The 22,513-nt window shown below is 33.5% G+C and overlaps 2 protein-coding genes and 1 pseudogene across 2 annotated transcripts; 1 reads left to right on the top strand and 2 right to left on the bottom strand.

The window, feature by feature from the left end:
• Positions 1–37: 37 nt before the first annotated feature.
• On the bottom strand, positions 38–3,561 carry LOC124835447 (uncharacterized; annotated as a pseudogene).
• A 6,795-nt stretch (positions 3,562–10,356) lies between these two features.
• Positions 10,357–13,960, bottom strand: LYM2 (lysm domain GPI-anchored protein 2 precursor). The gene is made up of 5 exons (XM_088103967.1): positions 13,820–13,960; positions 12,674–13,718; positions 11,187–11,307; positions 10,877–11,067; positions 10,357–10,719 (listed from the first exon to the last, which is right to left on the bottom strand). The coding sequence occupies exons 2-5, from the start codon at positions 13,332–13,334 to the stop codon at positions 10,589–10,591; spliced, it is 1,104 nt and encodes a 367-aa protein (XP_087960093.1). The 5' UTR covers positions 13,335–13,718; positions 13,820–13,960; the 3' UTR covers positions 10,357–10,588.
• Positions 13,961–14,084: 124 nt separating this feature from the next.
• Positions 14,085–21,786, top strand: LOC124835446 (RING-H2 finger protein ATL78-like). The gene is made up of 3 exons (XM_047310373.2): positions 14,085–14,225; positions 15,865–15,938; positions 21,042–21,786. Exon 3 carries the CDS (start codon positions 21,068–21,070, stop codon positions 21,563–21,565), a length of 498 nt encoding a protein of 165 aa, XP_047166329.1. The 5' UTR covers positions 14,085–14,225; positions 15,865–15,938; positions 21,042–21,067; the 3' UTR covers positions 21,566–21,786.
• Positions 21,787–22,513: the final 727 nt, after the last annotated feature.

The raw sequence follows: 22,513 nt of genomic DNA, 5'->3' as shown, positions 1-22,513 counted from the left end.
CAAACAGAAGACACTCTTCTAACAATAATATTCAAAATAGTAAAAGATGAACATGTGTATTAATATTATTGAATATGTAATGTATATCCAGAACAAAATAAAAGTAAATATTCCCAAAGGAAGCCTTCCTTCCTTCAATGGCTAAGAGGTATAGTGTAAACCAAAACAAAATATCTGATACCCTCATGAGTTAACTCAGTCTTTATTTATACTTTCTCTCTCCTCTTAACATTAACTTTCTACCGTTTAGTATTATCACTTTATATCGTTCGGCCCTTCACTCGTTCGACCCTTACTTCCCTCCTCCCTTACAGCCACCGTTCGGTATTAATATATATATATATATCGCTCGACCCTTACTTCCCTCCTCCCTTGCAGCCACCGTTCGGTATTAATATATATATATATCGCTCGACCCTTACTTCCCTCCTCCCTTGCAGCCACCGTTCGGTATTAATATATATATATATATATATATATATATATATATATATATATATATATCGCTCGACCCTTATTTCTCTCCTCTTTTATTCCTCTTCTCATATACTTTTAACTTCCTAACATTACTCTCCCCTTCAACATCAACCTTGTCCTCAAGGTTGAAGTAAGGGAACTGTTGTCTGATGTAATACTCCTATTCCCAAGTGGAGTCCTTCAATCCGCCTTGTTGCCATTGTATTAAGACTTGGGGTATCTCCTCCCCTTGCTGCTGCTAGTTTCTCGCTATAGCACTTTTCCGGGGCTTTGCAAATCCATGATAAACTGAAGGAGTAGCCACTTGATAGATGTAGTGCAGAAGGCATATCCGTCCAGTTTGACAATAAGTGGAAAATTTCGTTCCCAGTGCATATTCACAAAGAACTAGTATAAGCCAGTTACCATGGCCAGTTTTCTATAACTCAAGGCCTGATAAAACATTAGCCTCGCTATCGCACTCCAACAACGTACCAAATGTTGTCTCCTTGGAGGCATTGTGCATTGACTCTCTCTCAACATAATTAACTTGATCATTTTCAAAAGATATAAACCTTGCTTCGTCCTTCAAAGCATTCTGTCTAATACGTTTTCTAGTCATTCTCACATATGATCTGTTAGACTTAGCCTTAAACTGATCATCTACAACTACAATCCTTCTGCTATTATTCAAATCATGATATGCTCCTTCTTGGCAAAGCTGCTGCAATTTCTCCACTTCTTCAGAAAGAGTTTCACTTTTGTGGCTTTCCTTCCTCAAAAGCATCTGATAGTCCGCTAACTGGTTGTCTTTGGCAGCCTTTAGCGAAGCGAGCTCGACTCTCAAATCATTGACTTGTCCAAGAAGCTCTTCCTTCATGGTCTTTAAGTGTTCAATGACCTCTTCTACAGCGGACAAACAATTGATGAATTTAAGTTGTTGTTCTTCATTAAGGTGTTCCAAATAAGATAGTTTCTTAGTCTTGACTTCGATGTACTTGTCATGGAGCTTCGTGTACATAACCTCCATTGAATGCACAAACTGTACTGAGTTAATTTGAACTTGAAGTCTATCTTCCTCTAATGGGATTCGATGGTCTATTTTCCTCTCAGGTGGCAGCCCCTAGGGTTCTCGAAACACCCCCTCAAAATCTGCCGGAATCTGTTGCAACCCCGCTTCCTACACTGGTGCCAATCTCTCTGCTTCCTAGTCTCCCTCAGTCACTTTTGCTTGGCTTAAGCTCCAAACTAAAGTCATGGTTTCTATCTCCCTCTCCTTTAACAATGCCTCAGGAGTAACCACTTTACTAGCAATGTTGGATCCCCCTAAATTTCTACTTCCATTTCTTCTGACTCAAATCGCATCATAAGTTCTTCCCAGTTTACCTTAATTTCTCCTAACCTTGTTAGCCATGTCACCCCTAATATCACATCTACTTCTCCCAAGTCAAAGAGGTGGAATTTCTCTATCACTTCCAGTCCTTCCAAAACTAGTGGAACTTATGTACAACATCCCTAGGCTATTTTTTTTTCTGCCCATCCCCTAGACTCACCTTTTAAGGTGGTGTCTCTCTTATTTCCAATCCCAATTCCTCCACCATTCGGTTTGAAATAAAATTGTGGCTCGCGCCACTGTCAATTAATACTAGGACTCTTCTCCCTTGCATCCATCCTTGCAATTTCATCATGTTCGATGGAGTGAGCTCTCTTGTCGAAAACAAGGACAACTCCATGTTCCTATGTTCCAATTCTAGGTTGTCCTCTACTTCATTTTCATCATCTTCCTCTGCCAAAATCATCACCCATAGGTTTCTTTCGGCGCACCTATGGCCTGGGTTGTAAGGCCCCCCACAGTGGAAACAACACCCTTCTTCTCGTCTTTTTATATACTCTGGATAAGGTAGAGTTCTTACCCCTTGGCCTTGGTTGTTTCCCTTCCATTGCTACCAACTTTGGAGCTCGTATTACTAGAGATTCCCTCCTTCTTCGAACCATGCCCTTCGCTAGCGTTCACGGATGCCTCCAATGATCTTCGATACGTTTCCACGATTGTCCCGAAACTCGCGGAATATCTTCCCCATGTCGCTCCTCCTTTTTCTCCCATTTCGCCACTCCCTCGCGATACGAACCCAGCTTGTTCGACGTCTCGAGCTCGCTCCATTGCCGTCAACAAATCGCGTGGGTCGTGTGGTCGCACCAGATTTCGCAATCCCTCCTGCAAGCCAGCGAAAAAATATCCTAGCAATTGCTCTTTGTTTACTCCCGAAGCCTGCGCCACCGGGATTTTGAACTCCTGGATGTATTCATCAACACTCCCCTTCTAACGCACGACAACCAATTTCTCAGAAATAGTGCCCCGATTCAGTCTGCCAGACCTCCGCGTTAGTGCCTTCGTGAACATCTTCCAATTTGGATGTCTAGTTTTCTTCCGCCAGAAGCGGAACCAGTAACTAGAGCCTCCCTCCATACATATATAAACCAACTTCATTTTCTCCTTCTCCGTCACGCTCTGATGTCAAAAAACTTCTCAGCCTTTGCGATCCAACCCATGGGATCAGTACCTTCAAAAGTTGGTAGCTCAACGCGCTTCATCCAACTACGTTGTACTTCGCCTCGGTCATCTTCCGATTCATCCTCCGAAATCTCTGGTGGTCGTCGCTCTCGTTCGACAATGACGGAATCTCGACTCCCTTCGGAGCTCCGATCCTGGTTCCTGGAGCGTCGTCCTGAGGCTCGTCGGATCTCGAGAGTCATAGCTCGTACCTCCGCCTTCAATTCCTCCATTGATGACTCCATCGCCGTCATTCGTCCCTTCATTCTTCTTCGCTATTCTTCCCTCCGAGACAGATCCGATAGGTCGGACCAAACTTGTTAGGTTACTTTATTCAAGAGACCAAACATAACACTTTTCTCACAATAATACTCGAAATAGTAAAAGATGAAAATATGTGTATGTATATTATTGAATCTGTAATGTATATCCAGAAGAAAATACCAAGTAAATGTTCCCAAGAAGCCTTCCTTCCTCCACTAGCCAAGAAGTCCAGTCTAAACCAAAACAAAATATTTGATACCTTCCTCAGCCAACTCAGCCTTTATTTATACTCTGTCTCCCTAACAATGTAACAAACTTTCCCACTATTAATTTCCTAACATTAACTCTACCATTCGGTATTATCACTTTATACCGTTCGACCCTTACTTTTCTCCTCCGTTGCAGTTCGATATATATATATATATACACACACCGTTCGGTCCTTACTTACTTCCTTCCTCTTTTATTCTCCTCTCAATATACTTTTAACTTGTTAGAATTTCGTATAAGATTACGTATAGAATTTCATATAAGATTACGTAGTATTTTCTATCATAATTTTATTAAGTTTAAGTCAATGTAAATTATTATAAGCCATCCATACAAGTTTGTTAAAATTAATTCATTTTGATGACTCCCGTATAATATTTTATCTCATTGTGTACTTTAATTGTGACGAAATAGTTCCTAGCTAATCTCGTGTAAAATTATTCTACCAATGTTTGACATGAAATATAAATTTCTTTTAGAAATATGAAATCTATGCTAAAGTGTATATCAATTATGAAAATCACCTTTTCTTTTTTGTCTCGTGGGGTTATTAGTTGGTACTAAAAAAATTTAACATTTAGTTTAACATTAAAATTAAAAATCAAGTTTAAGAACTCATCAAAATATTTTAATTATAATACCTCTTGTATATGAATTGTTATTCATTGTAAACATAAATATGTAAGTATAAAAAAAATTAGATATAATGACCAAATTAAAATGCAATAACCGTTCTTTTTCGTATCCGAAAAAGAAAAACGAAGGCTAGACCCAATAACCGTCTCACTTTCTTATTCAAACTATCGTTTTTGAAATTTAATCTTTGGACTTTACTTTCTAACTTTTATTTCATAATATTTCATCACATTATTTTCCTATATTCATTAATTAACTTCCATATTCCCTTTTATTGTTAACTAGTAGTTTTCTTCTATTGCACACGTAGTTCTTTATTTTACATTTTTAAGTTTATAACGAATAAAAACTTTACATATAAGATATATAATATTTTTTAGGCTTAATATTGTTGGTCGCTATTTTTGTCAACTATTTTCGACGTGAGATTCATTTTTTCCAAATGTTCAACATAGTCCCTTATATCATTATGTATGTTCAATTTGGTTCTTTTGGCTAACAATGTTTGAATAGTTAACGACTAAGTATCAAAGTCAACAATCAGTAAATGATGTATGGCGTGGTTGTTTCTCGTTATCTTCATCCTAATCACTTCATCATCTTCCATCTTCAACCTCAGACATAACAATTTACCACCGTGAAAACATCAGATTTTTTAAAATCTAAATAAAATTACATTTATGATTTTAATTTTTCAATTGGGGGGAGGGGGCATTTTATTAGAGAACCCAAATAAGGGTCAAGACTTTGTTCTTTTAGAATCTGGGAACCCAGCCTTAGGGTCATGCAAGAGAGGGCTCTGCTTTTCTTTCTTCTGATTCAAGTTCGCTTCGAGGTAGGGGAACCATTCTTTTCTTCTCTGCTTCAGGCTCGCGCATCAACCATATCTGTAGAGGGTTCTCCTGCACACAAAGGCATTTTCTTTCCCTTTCTCTTTTCTCGTTCTGGACAACATCATAAGGAGGGAGAACTCCCCTTTCCCTTCTCCTTCGTAGTTATGGTTGGGGTTTTGTGTAGGTAGGGCACAAACATGTGAATGACAGCGGCGCACTGCGAGAGACCCTGTTGATGGTGTTATCGTGGAGGGGGAAGAGTTGACCCGGTGTTCGAGGTGTGGCGGCCTTCGTTCATCAGCGCTCTCGCGGCCACTAGGGTGGTGCATCGTATAGGGAATTTTGGTTTTCTTTTTGGGGTTTTACTGATCTTGTTTGCAAAATTGAAAATGGGGATTTAGGGTTTTTCGGTTGAGAGATTTTATGTTCTTAATCATTCAACGTTTGCGATTGAGGTTGATGGCTACGTTTTGGGGTTGTCTTTGGGATTGAGAGTTATGTTCTATATCTGATTATTGGTTTTTTTCTGGTTGCGCGAGTGGTGGCAAGGGAAGCGCAAATGGAGGTGGCTATGGATGTCACAGGGCCGTCAATTCGATAAAAACCCTAATATTAGAAAATCACTTCCAAATATAAAAAATTCACATGACTGTGTGTTTAAGTGGCCACGTCAACTGTAACACCCCTTCTCAGAGTGTCACAGTATTTTTTTTTTAAACAAAGCATTGGTTCACATTTAAAGCCACAACATTTAATATTATTACACAATAATATCATCAAAGTTTTCAAGAGTAATTATTGAAGTACAAACCAAATATTAAAACTCTTTATTACAAACCACACATTTCACAATTTAAAATACATATTCTAAAATCCCATAGAGATTTTCCCATCACATCCTTGCACTAAACTTCTTCAACTTTCCCTGAAATATCATTTACTCTCGTATAACGATACGAGTTACACGATCATCGCAGACACATAACCAAGAAGTTATAAAAAACTTGTTTTCACAGTTCAAACATCAAATAATAACATTAAATATTATCTCCTGATATTGTATCGTATAAAAATAAATGGACACGAGTCTCACTTCGTTTTCCATTCCTCACACATGGATATTAGACTTATCGGTTTTTTTCCTTCACACACAACTAATGGACACTAACCCTTCACATGCAGCTATTGGACCTATCTCGGTTCTATCCTACATATACATTTGATAAACATATATAAAAAATGGTCCCTCATATGAACCGCGGATAAGAGTCGTCCTCCACACGCAGCTTCAGACATATCTTCCTTGTTCTTCAAGGTCTTACGAGTAAAAACTCGTAAGAGGAAAATAACAGGACTCGAATCCACCTATCGCCTTTTACAGGCAAAATGAATTATCCTTTTCACTACCGAGATAAAACATAAATGTTCCTTTAATAAAACTAGATAATCATCCAAGGCTATTCTAATAATCTCAATAAACCATCCATATGACAATTCACATTAAATCCAAAAATCATGTTCAAAACTGTTTGTTGTCAATTTTGACCTTTGCTCAGTGTTTTACTCATAACTTTCTCTATAGAACTCCAAATGAGTTGATTTTTGTTTTGGTGGATTCTAGACTCAAATATATTTCCTAGGACACTAGACTCATAATTTTCAGATCACAGAGTTAGCTTCAGTAAAAATTTTAAAATCAACATTTTAATCTCGTTTTGCTGTACTTTCAGCTCTGACCTTTGCTGACTATTTTGCTAATAACTTTCTCTACATAACTCCAAATAAGATGATTCCTTTTGAGTTAGACAGTAGACTCACTGATCTTTCAAAGGACTATTAATTTGTAATTTTTGAAACACTAGACTAGCTGCAGCAAAATTTTCAATGTCAGCGTTTTTCTATACTTCCTATGTAGGTTTGTTTCCAACTTCTTGTTTCATATTTCTTAATTGATGATGATATGGTTTCAATACTTTCATCACATAAAAGAAAGGCTGGAAAGGGATAAATGAATAAGTAATGAAGTATAACAAGAATTACCTCAAATGGTTAATTGTGGAAAAAGTTATACTGACAAAAGTTCAATTTACTTAAATTACTGGAATGTTAGATAGACATTTGTCATAACTTCAAACTCCTTATTCAAGATCCGACTGGTCAAAAATAAACAATTACATATCTAAGACCTATAGTAAATATTTTAATTCGATCTAATGGTTGATGAGGTCAAACTCTTAATTTTCCTTAGATGGTTCAGGGATAAAACTAAGCTGGAAAATCAGCTAGCTCAAAATGCGGAATATATATATATATATATATATATATATATATATATATATATATATATATATATATATATAACTTTAGAAGTTTGATTGATAATCCGAACGGTCAAATTCAATATCTATGTCTTAAAAACCATATATCTTAGTAACAGAAAAATAAAGTGATCACTAACTTATTCTAACATGCGAGACTTATTTCTCTAAGTACAAACCTCAAAATAATAATTCGAACAGTCAAGACAAAATAATATATCTTATGGTTCATATATCAAATCTTCAGGTCAATCTAACGGCTCACTAGGTGAGAATATATATTTTACCGTAGGGAATTAGTAGCATAAATAAAGTAGTCATCAATTTACTCAAACATGCGAGATTTAATTCTCTAAGTACAGATGACAAAATAATAATCCAAACAGTCAAAGCAAAGTAATATGTCTTATGTCCCATATATAAAAAATTTGACTACAATGATAAACGGAATAGAAATGGACAATGTACTGAGGTCACTCGAAAAACAGAAAACAATACAATCATAAGTAAGGAAACTAAAACTCACAAATAGATAGCTACTATTACTAAATTCCAATATGCTCATATTTAGATTCATGATGATGAAATATGAAATTATAATATCTAAGAGATGGTTTAGCTTCCCCTACCTCAAGTCCAGTAAGGAATCCTTCACTCCTACTTCTTCTAGTCACAGCTAGTTTCTCACTTAGCTTGCTCACAATTTCACGAAAGTTCTTAGTGAACTCACGTTCTCCTCCTCTGCCCTTTGATATCCCCCTTTGATTTCTTAAATAGAATTCACTTAATAATTGGTAGAAGAAGTTTTTCAAATGAATGGGTTCCAACTTTCATAAATTAAGGTCAATTGTCTCCCGTAGATTCATTTTTTTCATTTCATTGTCCATTTCATGTTTTGTCTCTTTTGGTGCATGAAACAAAGGAAGTCAAGATGCTACGTTGGAAAGCAAATAACTACTATTTGTGTGGGAAACCAAAACATAATTACACATCATGGAGGAATGGAAGGATAAGATACGGTTTATTACGAAAATTATTGCACAGGGAAACTTAGCTTAAGGAAAATTAAAATAAGGTTTAGTCTTTAAATGGATAAGTCTAACGTTCATTCAATAAGCCTTTATTACAAGTAAGATGGCTTAACACAAATAATTTTCAGAAAACACCAACAAGTGGCAATAAAAAAATGTAACCAGGCATGAACTTTGAAGAAAAAAATGTTACTGCCTATTGATGTCACTTACAACATCAGAAAATTTTGTTATCTAACATATTCCACATCTAAGTCCTGAAAAATAATTAATTCAAAATAATATCACTTAGTTTAACTTTGATTCATAAAAATAATTTCTAACGTAACAAATGATTTAACTGCTGAGAGTATAAATTTTGTTAGTACCGTGAGAGAATATCTACACTATTCAAATCCATTTTAAAAACATACTAAGTACTTTCTAATCTTAAAATTGACAAGATTAGTATTACTTCAAATTTCGTCGAAACATCAAGCATAAGTGAACCATATTATTCAGTATCCATGGTAACATGACTAGATTCCATATACTCAGACCAAACATCACTATGTAATTTAACCGAATAAATAAACCAACATAATCATATATTAACACATGATTTTATGAATATTGTCACACAAAAAGAGATTCTTATAAACCGAGTTATACATTTTAGAGGAAAAAGAGAATAATATTTATCGTAATTATTTTGGGTGTTACATCAGCCAATAACGGTCATGTCATTCACTGATTGGTCATCTGGACATAATCGTTAACAATTTAAACGTCACCAAAAGAACCAAATTGAACATAAATTACGATATAAAAAACTACATTGAACATTTAAAAAAATGAATTTCACATCAAACAAAACTGACAAAAATAGGAAACAAAAGTGACATTAAGCCTATTTTTTATATTAATACTTTTAAGTTTATAATGAATAAAAAATTTACATACAACATATTATTATTCAAGTATTCCTTTTTATGAATTTTAAATCCAGTTCAATACTTTTAGTACCAATTAAAAGAGTTTAACATGATTAGACTAAAGTGGCAACTTATACTTTTCAATAACTTATACTTTTCAATATTATTTACTGTTATTTTTGTTTTGTCTTTTACAGGACTAATTTAAGTGTGTGGGAAGAAATCTCTCGATCAATATATGTTACAAGAGTGTTTGCAATTGAAGAATTAAATTGCTCGAATAAAACACAACAGGAGTACCTTCTAAAATATAAAACCCATATTAATACATCGAAATTGGAAAAACTGTTACTGTTTCAAAACTATTCTTATGAGTATTTTAACATAATTCTGTCTGGTGTGAAAACAACAGGCAGTGCCTTTGAGCAAGGTGCTTGTGTTGTGGCTGTTGGAAATGGAGATGGTGGAAGAAAGAACAACAAAGGCTGATTCGGCTTCTTTTGCTCCTTCCATTGGACATTTCACCGAGACAACATGGTAGTAATAATGGTGGAAGAAAATGATTACAAACGAAAAGAGAAACTTAATACTACTATTAGGCAAGTCTCCACTACATCATGGTTAGCTTCGATCAAAAACCTGAAGTCATAAGTGTGTAATCGAATGTAATCAACCTGTGATAATGGACTTACGTGGATGCCATTAATATGTTGAAAATTTAGCTTTTCTTTTAGCAGAGCAGGGATTTCTATTTTATGTTTTTTACTTGAGCTTTGTGGTTAAATGATTGTATTGTATCATGTGATCAATTAGGGAAGCAAACACCAACCTAGTTTAGTTTCAGGAATTTGTCTGTACAGAATATGGTAATTTGCTTTTTAAACAGATCCAAACTGCACAAAAAGTTTGCAGCCAGACCATTTTCTGATACATAACAGGGCAAATCTGGTACTAAGGGCAGGAAAACCGTGCGATTGATGGAAAATTTAGCTCTCATGTAATTTATCTTTTAGGTTTCTTACTGATATTACATTGCATTATCGGATGAGTGTGAATTCAAGTTAAAAAGATTGCAAGAAAAGACACACAACAAAAGACATGTGAACTATTTTAATTACAACAAAATAGTTCAGATATCACTCTTATTATTCCCAACAAATTTATTTAAGCCACAAACATTATAAAGAAAAATCATAAAAAGGTTGGGCTGTGGCAACACTCGCTACACAAAACAATCGATCTTAACTCAAAATTACATGGTGGTTTAATCAAATAAAAATAAAATGGCTACAGGAGTGTAGGGTGTTTCATTTTACTACAAAACATAGACAAGAAAGAGAACAAAGTGAATAACAATGAAAAGTTTACTCCAAAGCAAGCCTTGCAAAGTGCTCCCGGGAGCTCCTGAACCAGAACCACTAGATCCTCCTGAAGGACTCGGTGGCACTATTTGAACACAATCAGAAACAATCAAGCATGTCATTAGCTGTGAGTAAGTAAAGTCACATTTACCATATACATATGTATCTATGCATGCATATATGAAGCAATTTTCTCTCAGGATTGAGACAAACAAGAAACTGAAGTGATTATTGGGTCTAACCTGCACAAGTGTTCTGCGTTACAAGTTCTGCTGAGATATTGTTGAATGTATAACCAGTATAGGCACAGACTGTGCGGTTGCAGGAATCAGTAGAGGAAGTGGTGTTGCCAATGAAGACGTTGCTTGAACATTGCGCAGGAGGGCAGGTGGACCAGTTGGTAGGTTTGAGGTTGGATTTCTCGCATTGTAATCTAAATACATATTCAACATAAGAAATGACATCACACGTATCTAACACCAACAAGGAAAACAAATCAAAGGTACATAAAAGTATTAACATAATATGCGAACACCAAATGGGGGTACTCACATGTAGTTGTTGCTGGACTCACAGCTGCATTTGACGCATTCGTGGGCAGTATAGGCGTAAGAAGAATTTGCAACAAGCAATGGATAGTCCAAGGAATCATTTTTCACACTCGAGGAACAAGCTGCCACAACCAACAAATTCAATCACCCTAACATTTATTCGATGGAAATAAATGGTAAATACTGTTAAAAGTCTCAACTAATAATAAAGTTAATTTATAATATATAAAATAAGTGCAAATAGTTAAATTTAAAATCCACATTTTTACATGAAATAAAAATAATAAATTAAAATTTCTTATTTGTTAAATCTATTTACAAATCTCACAGGCCGGTTTTATTATCATGAAAAAAAAACTGATCAATCAAAAAGACTGTTTTCAATAAATTACATTAGGGACTTCTGTTGACTTGATGAATCAGGGACAAGGTACACGACAACACATCAATCAGGGACAGGAGGTAGCGTAGACATGTTTTCTTTGTGTAAAATAGAGATAACGTGTAATGAGATTTGAATTTAAAATTCCGTACCCATATATTATCCAACTTAATTATACTTACAGATTGGATCAATCCTAATAAATTAACACTATCCAGACACGAAAGAAAAACAATTGCACTATTCGTATATCTAATTTACATAATAATTCATTTGTTTTAATCACTTTAAATCCTAGGAAGTGGATCTCTGCATAATAGTTTTCTAACAAAAAGTTGTTTGCATAAAAAAGTAATAGAGATGTTTGAAAAAATATAGATATAAGAAAAGAATAGTTAAATATATTTAGCTCTTTCAAAACTAAAATAAATTTATACCTTTAATTTTAGAGAAACGAAATGAAAAGTAGTTTTATAAAAATTAAGTTCACGGGATTAATTTTAAAAGTAGAACAGGTACTGAACTTATGTTTTTAGTTGAAAAAGTTGGATAGACTTGGCTATGATTTTTGAAAAAAAAAAGATATTTTTTTAGTCCTTATTACTCAATTCTATCTTTCTCCACAATTTAGAATAAATTGATAATTTGTTTTCTTCTCATTAAATGCTTATAAAAATGAGTTTTTTTATTAATAGATAGTCAGAAGAGAATTTAGAAAAAAGGATATTCTTGAAAAATACTTCCAGTTCCTAAATAACAAATTCAAGAGACTAATATGGCATATTTTTAAATATTATTAACTAAAATAATATTTTGAAAAAAGTACTTTTAGTTTTTAAATAATAAATTTAAGAAATTAAAATCATATATTTTTTAAGAAAAAAGAAAAGAAAAGAAAAGAAAGTCACTTTTAAAAAATCAAAATGTAAAATCATGGTTGGTGAGTACAAAGGTGTATATTTGGATTGGATCAACAAATCTTTCATTTTCAATTGATGTATCCCTAATTATCATAGATTGGGATTGGGAATGCGTTTGCAAAGAGCGCAATCACAGTTTGCATGTGATGGAATCGAAAGAGAAAAGAGATGAAAGTGGTAGGTTACCTCGAAGAGGAACATCAAGAATCTGACCGCCCTGAAGCTTTTTGGGGTCGGAAATGCCATTCAGAGTGAGGAGGGTCTGCTGAGTGGTGCCAAATTGTTCAGCAATTCCCTCCACCGTGCTCCCCATCAACACCAGGTGCGCATAGTGCACCACTCTGTTCCCATCCACCGCATCGCAGCTACACGGCAGCGGAATATAAAGCGTGTCCCCGGTGGTGATGTTATTCTCGTCAGGTAACTTATTCGCCTCCGCGATCTGAGGATACTTCACCAAACCCCCAAACGTCGTCGTCGCTATGTTGTACAGCGTGTCGTCCTTTTTTATCTTATAAAGTGGAACCCCGTCCGAGAGTCCAGTCCCGTTGCTGCACCTGCACGGGAACGGCACCTTCACAACCTCATTGGGCCCCACCACGTGGCTCTTTGGGGTGTTGCTCGGGAGGTTGTTGGCGCCTAGGATGTCCACAAGTTTCTTCACGGTGAAGAGGGTTTGGATGTCGCCAAGGGTGGTGCCGTTCGTGTGAGAGTACCCTATGAGGGCGCCACACCTGGAGTTGTTCGCGCTGTTGCACACGAATTGGGCCTCTACGCTCGCCACCACCGCGATTGCAACCACCGCTACAACTCTCGCCATCCAAACAACCCCTTTTTGAGCACCCATTTTCTTCTACTGTGCCTCAAGGAGAGGGTTTTCCAGACTTTATAAAGATAAGGTACGAGCTGAATTATGCGTCTATGACTTTCTATTTGAGTTGGGTCTTGGTTTCATATGTGTGATGTGGTTTCCACATAAGTGCTGTGTGGGCAGAAAGTTATTCAACTAATAAAATATTGAGGAATATGCATAAAATAGCTAGGAGGAGGCAATTAATTTGAAGCTTTTAGGGAGATTGTAGCTGTGAAAAATAGAAATCATGTGGTGTTGAATTTTCTTCTGTCCTAAGTTGGAACGATTGGGGATAGATCCTGGAAACTGCACTTCTCACTTGCTCACACAACACTGCGTCAGAGTGTTGTTACTATGACTTTTGTTCCTCAGCACATACTATTTCAGTTGGTGCCACAAGTTAAAGTTAATTTACGCGTTTAACATTTATTTGATTCTTTAATAAAACAATAGTTGTACTAAGAAGGAAGGCATATTACCTTTAGAAAATTCAAAATCAAGCATTGTGTGGCCACATGGGGTTGACTCCAAGTCCTTGTGATTTTACAATTCTTTGCTTAGACTAACATTTTGACAAGTTTTGCAGTGTGAGAATGAGAATTGAAGGATAAAAGGGAATTTCCTGTTGCAAAGATGGTTTAGAAATTAAAATGGTTTTGCAACGGTGATCATAATTTATTTGTCTATATTGAGATTTGGACCATTCAACTCTTGTCTAGAAAAATATTGAGCAGATAGGGACGTCACTGGAGTTATCTTCGCAAACGCGTGTTCACAGTTTCCCTTGTCAGGAAGTCGCCTAAGCTGAAAGAATGAAAACGACAGAAACACAAAGAAACAAGGAAAGTTAGTATGAAACCAGAATCTTGGGTGCGAGACTTTATGGTGGGTTCTGTTTTGTCCAGTACGTTCATTTTTATTGATTTTAATTTATTTTTTTAATTATTAGTTAAATAAAGTTTAATTGATGAAAGCTTAAAATATCAAATTATAAATATGAATATTATATGTTTTTAATATATATATATATATATATATATTTATATTTGATAGTGAAAATACAAATATTAGTTTGTACCATTAATTAAAAACACAAATACTAACAAGAGTCTACAAAATTCACATGAAGTTGTTGACGAAAATATCTTGAGGAGCACCGTGCGATACTTCAATATTTGAAATTCCATGTGAATATGACTATAATTTACATCAATGCTGTCCTTGTTTCCAGCTATGGAAAGATGGTGAACGAATATTTAGGAAGAAAGTTCAAATTTTAGGTTACGTTGGCGTGAACCGATTTGCGAAGATGTAGTAATGAGGAAAGAATTTGCAAATAATTATTATGTTTGCATACAGTGATTTCAGTGGATGGCTCAATGACAGAAAAGACAATCTTTGCGTGGAAGAGGAAATTTGAGAGTAAAATTATACATTTGTCTCTGATATGTTCAACTTAAAAATACAAGATCATTTTTAGATTAGTTAAAATTAATTTTTAAAAAAGATGTTCATAATATTATTGTAAATATTAATTTTATTGATATTATTATTTATTACAATTAGTATTGATATTATTATTTATTATAATTATTAATTTATATAAATTAATTATATATAAAGTTAATTTTGTAATTTTATTTTTTATCTTTTAAATTATTTTTCATTCTATCAAATGAGTTAAATCACTCTGGAAATTTATTTTCATTTTACTTCTAAATTTGTTTAAATTTGTCTAAATTCACTAGTCACTTTCCTCCAAATTCATTTTTTTCAAAAAAAAAAACACAAAGTAAAAAAAAAATCATCAAATGAGATAGTTTTTGTTTTAAAACTTATTTTGCAATGACATGAAGTATATACATATATTATATTTATAATATTATTTATTTTAATAGATGAATCTTGAGCTAACTTTATTATCAGATTATTTTTAAGCAGAAAGGACAACGTTAAAGAGTGAAGTCAAAAATTTATTTTAAATGAAACTCGATTCTATATCCGAAATAATATATATATATATATATATATATATATATATATATATATATATATATATATATATATATTTTAATTGAGACAATGACACTTCTAATATTAATATCATTTTTGTAACGAAAGTACGTGTTAAAATAATGAATAATACAATTTTTTCAAGAAAAAAAAAACTTAAAAAACTAGAAAAACTAGAAAAACTAGGGTGTCTATTAGTTTGGGACAATTTTTATTGCCATAAAAAAAACTAGACAAGAAAGAAAGGGCGTATATTATTTTCCCAGATACAGTTGTTATTGTCATCAAAACAACTTGAAGTCCCCGTGGACCTAGAAAATAGAGTATTAAGAGTAGATAGATATATTAAAATAATGATATTGAACACTTAGTGTTAAAATAAGCTAACAGTATAAATAGAAGTTTTAAAACATTCAATTCATTATATCAGTACGTTCTATCTCTAAAAATACTATCTTCTACATTTTCTCCTCCTTCTTTAAAATTACTCACTATTGGTTCATTTGATCAGTCATTAGAACCTTCCTAGGCGATCCTGAGATCAAGGGCTTTCTTTTCCATCGATCAATTTCGTGTTTAGAGCCGGTAAGTTTGTCTCTCTGATTCTTTAAATTTTTGCAATTTTTGGTACATGCAAGCATTGTTCGGTTTTACATGTGTTCATCTGAGTTTTGATTCTGTTTCTGGTTTGTTGGTTGGTTTCCTTTCACCAATCCAAAGTCTGTAGGCTATCCTAGGATCACTTACGGTTTAGCAAAACTGTGGAGAGGTTTAAATCTATCAAGTTGCTTTGAGCTAAGGGAAGCTAGTTAATTTAATTGTTTAGTTGATGATGTATGAAAATGTTGTTGATGATTTTGCATGTGTGTGAAATTGAATGATTTGATGTTCGGTGATGCTTGTGTGGACTGTTAGATGCTATGTTCATGAGGGTTGGGTTTTTGCAAAATTTTGGTTCAACGGCCGAGTGATTTGTGAGGAAGTGTGATGGTGAAATTAGGGAAATTGTGTTCGGTGTGAGTTTGGTCTCTATAGAGAATCTGGGCAAGTTATTTAGGACTCATTGAGATCCTTAAGTCACTCAAAACTGTACTAAAACAGAGAAATCTGGTTTTCGGTCCTTGAGTTCATGATTCTGTAGAATTGAATCTCAAATCTGAGATGAAACTTTCTAAATGATGTTAGAAAGGTTTAGGTACCTTAGTTAAATGTAAAGATATGTATGATTCATGTTTGGAGGATTAGAAGTTGGGAAAAATGTTTAGTTTTGGTAAAATCTAGCTTATTCATAATTCTGCAAAAGTTCTGCAGAATTATGCAGAAAGCTGAGCGTTCGCTGTTGACCGCTCGGTCATGTTCAGGTACTTGGTCATTAACTGGGTTCAGTCTCTTTAGTCTTACACGTTCATGACCGTTCGGTCTTAGGTAGGTGGTTGCTTTTAGTAGTGCTCGGTCTTGTACTAGCACTTGGTCTCTTAGTAGTGTTCAGTCTTGTACTAGCACTCGGTCTCTTAGTAGTGCTCGTTCTTGTACTAACACTCGGTCTCTTAGTAGTGTTCGGTCTTGTACTAGCAATCGGTCTCTTAGTAGTGCTCGGTCTTGCACTAGCACTCGATCTCTTAGTAGTGCTCGGTCTTGTTATAGGGTTCGGTCTAACCTTAGTCCTTGGTCTTACAATAGTATTCAATCTTGCACCATTATTCGGTCTTGTAATAGTATTCAGTCTTAACTATGTTCGGTCTTTGATGAGCCTTACCTGTTAATGACCATTCTGTGATATTTTAGTAATCGGTCTTATATTAGTATTCGATATCAACTCTAAGTGTTCGGCCTAAGCTATAGGTGTTCGGCCTAAGCTATAGGTGTTCGGCCTAAGCCATAAGCGTTCGGTCTGACTTAGTACTTGACCTAGTGGTACTTGGAATTCTCTAGTTGTCGGTCATTAATAGTGCTCGGCCCTCTCTTTAGTTGTACCTAGTATTGACCATTCGGTCTCCAATGTTCACAGGAGGTTCGGTCTTACATGAGATTTTCCATTGTGGTTTGAGAACTTAATAAATTTAGTTATATGAATTTTTTGTGCATAAGTGATGGTGTGGTTATTTTATTAATGTATTATGTTCCAATTGGTATGAAAGAGAATTCCAAGGAGGCATATCTCGGTGCTGGTTATCAAAGTGGTAAAGTATGAATATGGACAATGAAATCCACGACGTTTATCCTGAAATTCTGATGATTACCAAAACTTCAAGTAGAGATGGGTAATGCATTGTGTGAGAATGTCAGGAGGTCCTAGCCTATAGGGTCTTAGGTGAGTTATAACGGATTAACCCCGGGTGACAGCTGATAGTTTTCCAGTTACTACACCCTCGGGTGTACGAACAACCTCAAGCTACATATTCATACAATCTGGACGGTCAAGTCAAGTGTTTAGTCATTGTCTGTAATGTATGGTCGGTCATTATATGCTTGAAATGCTCGGTTGACACATGCTTTTGTATTTGTTTAATTTGCATGATTAGTGTAATCAATTAAATTACTCTAACTTACCCTTCTTTTCTGTCTTGTCATGTTGGTCTGTTTGATTTTTTCTTTGCAATGATCATCCTGTGAATGTGAATAGAGAGAGAAAAATTTCCGTCTGGAGCAGGCGCTGGAAGGTGAGGATCCATCTGTTTAGCATAAGACCGTTCGATTTTGTACTTCATTCCGTATCAGCATAGGAATTTTGTAAAGTTTTAATTTTTTGATTATTTTAGAATACTTATAAGTTAATTTTATTTACAATCATTGTTCTACCAATGATGTCTCATTAATATAGTTTCATACTATATATATTTGGGTTAAATATGTTTTTAGTCCCTAAACTATTGACCGTTTCTGGTTTTCGTCCCTCTTCCAAAGTAAGGTACAATTTAGTCCTTAATCTTTAAAAAACGTTCGTTTTAGACGAAAAAACGAACGTTTTGAGGACTAAAATGAGGACTAAAAACAAAATTTTGAGGACTAAAACGAACGTTTTTCTAAAGAATGAGGACCAAATTGTACCTTACTTTGGAAGAGGGACGAAAACCAGAAATGACCAATAGTTCAGGGACTAAAAACATATTTAACCCTATATATTTTTTGGAACGTTACACCATGAATCATTAATTCCTAATCACTTTAACGAATAGTGCAATCAAAGACCGAAGAAAAACCAAACATAAGAAATAGATTGAGAAAGAAAGCGATAATGTAATTGTTTTGTTAATATTATAGGAAGAAATGATACTAAAGATAAGCCACAAAGCCAGCACCATCTTTCTCCTGAAAAAGACACATTTAAGATGAATGAGTAGCGGCAACTTCACGCCGCGCATTTACTGAAAAAAAAAAAGTGAAGAAAATAATTGTTAGCGTTAGTAGATTCAACCATTCGCACTTCTATCACATCACGACACTTCTTTCTTCAATAATTCTCAGACCCAAACTGATCAAACTTTTTCTTTTAATTAGGTTTAATAATTTTAGAGATCTTTATTTCTTTATGTGTCAGGTCACCGTATTTTCAAAAAAAACTCAATTATGTTCTTTTTATATAAAATTGAATCAATTATGATCTTATCATTAATTGTTGGAATGATAATTATTGTGAATGATATTAAATTTATTGTCTAATAACATGGTGAGCTAGCATTTAATAACCACATGACACACAGTAAGAGGTTAGTTCATCATGTCAACAGACAACAAATTTAACATCGTCCACAACAATTAACGATAAAGTCGTTATTGACTCAATTTTACATAAAAAAATCCAATTTAGTTCTTTGAAAATAAGAAGATTTAATTGACACAAATATACATAAATAGGGACATCTAAAATGATTCAACCTTTTAATTAATTATTCTATAATTTTATAATTCAAATTTATACCATCAGACTTAACTTTAAAACTAAATTATAACTTTAATATGCTTTTGCTGAATTTAATTGAGGTAGGTCGATTATAAGGTTCTCAAAATTCGAGGAGTTACTTTTTGTTAGTGGAAAAATTTTAAATTCAAAAGATAAACCAAGAAAGATCTTTTTATAAAAGACCCTTTTACACTTAAATCAGTAAAAGTTTTAGAATTTATAATATATATATATATATATATATATATATATATATATATATATTAAATGTTGAAACATGTGGTATTCTGAGGAAGTTTAGGTACTCAAATCACTTAAACTTTTTTAAGTTAAAGAGTGGCACAAGTATCTTAAAACTAAAATCATTTGACAAGATTGAAGAAGAATCAAAATGAAGATGAGTTGCTTTATAGAAAAGGAAAGAGAGGAGTGGATTATCAAGTAAGCATATTATGTGTCCATATATGCCAAGACCGTATCAACTTATGCCATCATTTTCTTTTAGCTACTAGGTAAAAGTTAAAGTGTGATTTTAAGTTTGATATTTATTAAAAATAATAAAGTTAAGTAATACATAAAAAGTAAAATTCATAAATTTAATATTTTCAAGGTTAATAATAAATAGAATTTAGTAAATTTTGTGTGTGTTGGTAATCTGTTTAGTTTTAAAACACACTGAACATTAATTTTGCTAATATATTAGGGTATTTTGAAGACTGAAGCGACAGTATTGAAAACTCAAGTAGAGAGAATCTAAATTCGTAAGAGATGATTTTATAATTTTTTTGCAAGAATGGTTTATTCATTAACAGTAACTTTTTTTTTAAAGCTAGTTATAAATTTTATGTCGATTAAGAATAAAAATAATAATTATAATATATAAATATGTTAGAAATTAGGTAATAGAAAAATAATTTCTTAAAAACACAAACTAATAAATAAGAATATAAATTTAAATAAAAACATATAATAAATTTAAAACTTAAGTTTAATACCTTAAGGTCTTCATCCACCAATTGAACAAAAGTATTATTTCTTAATCTGAAATTTTTTTAACAAAAATTACAAACCTTCATATAATTTTTTTGGACAATTTTAAATTCTCACACAAAGTTAGAAATCACACATGTGAGCATGCCAAATTGTTCCTCTTCCTCTCTTTATAATTCCCTGTAAAAATGGTTCATAATTCATTAATACTAACTTTTAAAAAAAAGTTATAAATTCTATATATAAAGATAAAAATTATAATATATAAATATGTCAAGAATTACACAGTAGAAAAATAATTTTTTTAAAGAAAACCCATTCAAATAATAGTATAAATTTAAATAAAAATACAAAAAATTTGATGTGATTCCCCGTCTTAATTAAGGTTTACATCCTTCCATACTTTACAGAACAGAAGTATTATTACTCAATATATAATTTTTTGAGAAAAAATACAAATTTTATTTTTCGTATAATTTTTTTTGTTGAAAAAATTGCAAACTCTTTCCATACAATTTTTCTGACAAAAATTGCAAATTTTTGAACAGACAACTAACCAAGTAATAATAATTCAGAAAAGAACCCTTTATTTTTATAGTGCTTTTTTTGTTACTTTGTTTTTCATATTATACTTGATGTGAAACTTCAATGAATAATAATCAGTTGAAAACCAACCAATAGATATGATTCTATCAAGTTATATTAGATATAAATCCACTTTCTAAAAAGACACACCAATTAGGTTATTTTATGATTATGTGTCGATCACTCCTTGTTTCTCACTTTCTTTATTACAGTGAAATTTCCTCATCACTTCATCACCATGGCAGAAACTAACTCTGAATCTCCTACACCTTCGTCCTTTGGCCCCATGAGAAGCATACCATGTGATGACCAAGTTGGTGGGTTTGATTGGATGGTCCTTGTGGCAGCCATTCTATGTGCCTTGGTGTGTGCTCTTGGCCTCAACACGATGCTGCAATGTGTATTCCAATGTGCTTCTCGTGTTCTGACGCAACCTCGCCAATGGATGGCTTCTCGCAGGCTGAATTCTGGTCTGAAGAGGAAGGAAATGGTGGGTTTGCCAACCTCAACCTTCACAAACTCTCCCTCTCCATCTTCACCTTCTACCTGTGTCATTTGCTTGGCTGAGTTCTCTGATGGAGACCCTATAAGGTTCCTCCCAAACTGCAAACACTTTTTCCATGTTCTTTGCATTGACAAGTGGCTCCTTTCTCACTCTTCTTGCCCTACTTGCAGACACCTACTCAACCCAAATCATCACCATCTTCACTCCTTACATACTGTCATAACAACTTAGTCATCTATTTATCTTCCATTTAATACAACTATTGTTTCTAACATACCTCTTTTTTTGGATATTCAATGCAAAAGCAACGTAGAATTGGACTCAAACATGAGACCATTCTTGCACAAGTATCTATCAAAACTTTCTCCACTTTATTTTGTTTAGCTATCTTCGTTGAGTTCTCATTTTCATATGAGGACATCTGAACAAATTATGATGTAATTTTAGCAAACAAAAACATACAAATTGAATCATCAGTATTATATTAGTAAATTTTTTTTCTTCTTAATAATACTTATTTCACCTCTCTCATGATTAACAAACTTGTTAACAATATAGGGATGTGATTGTATTAGTAATGATCTTATGAAAAAAAATATAAAAAAAAAGTAAATTTAAACATTAAAAGGATATATTTAATTTTAATAAAATATTTAATCTAAAGATTGTATACAGTAATTTTATATATAAAAAATAATAAATTATTAAGTTAATATCCACTTCAAGAAAATGTCTAAATAGCAAATTGTTAGACATATATATTCGTTATGCTGTTCTGTAATAGGATCAGTTATAGTTGATGTTAACCTAGCTTATATATAAATAGTAGATCATTACTTTTTACAACAATAATAGGATGAGTTATTATCTTACTTACTTTTTATTCTCTTTTTTTCATCATTCCTTCCACCTTACCTTCACTCTCATACCTTTACTACACAAATCAGTATCAAGCTTAATGATGAAAGTTTTTTGGTGTGGCAACACCAAGTTTTGGCCACAATTCGAGGGCTGCATTTCTCCTGATTTCTTGATGGTTCTCCTCCGCCACCACTTTTTCTCACGCAAGAAGCTCAATCACAAACTCAAGTTAACCCTGCTTACATCCATCATCAACAACAAGACAATCTTCCTGTTGCTGGGATACTATCTTCAATCTCAGCTCCACTATTTTGATAA

The sequence above is a fragment of the Vigna umbellata genome, chromosome 1 (assembly GCF_029865625.1).
Source record: "Vigna umbellata cultivar VRB3 chromosome 1, Vumbellata_1.0, whole genome shotgun sequence".
Lineage (NCBI taxonomy): Eukaryota > Viridiplantae > Streptophyta > Magnoliopsida > Fabales > Fabaceae > Vigna > Vigna umbellata.
This window is presented reverse-complemented; position numbering and strand designations above follow the sequence as displayed.

Bases quoted from the DNA above. Each gene is read 5' to 3' on its own strand.
- LYM2 (XM_088103967.1), bottom strand. From the start codon at position 13,334: ATGGGTGCTCAAAAAGGGGTTGTTTGGATGGCGAGAGTTGTAGCGGTG. The intron at 11,308-12,673 runs GTAACCTACCAC...TGGTTGTGGCAG, and splicing joins TCTTGATGTTCCTCTTCGAG to CTTGTTCCTCGAGTGTGAAA. The intron at 11,068-11,186 runs GTGAGTACCCCC...ATATGTATTTAG, and splicing joins GAGTCCAGCAACAACTACAT to ATTACAATGCGAGAAATCCA.
- LOC124835446 (XM_047310373.2), top strand. From the start codon at position 21,068: ATGGCAGAAACTAACTCTGAATCTCCTACACCTTCGTCCTTTGGCCCC.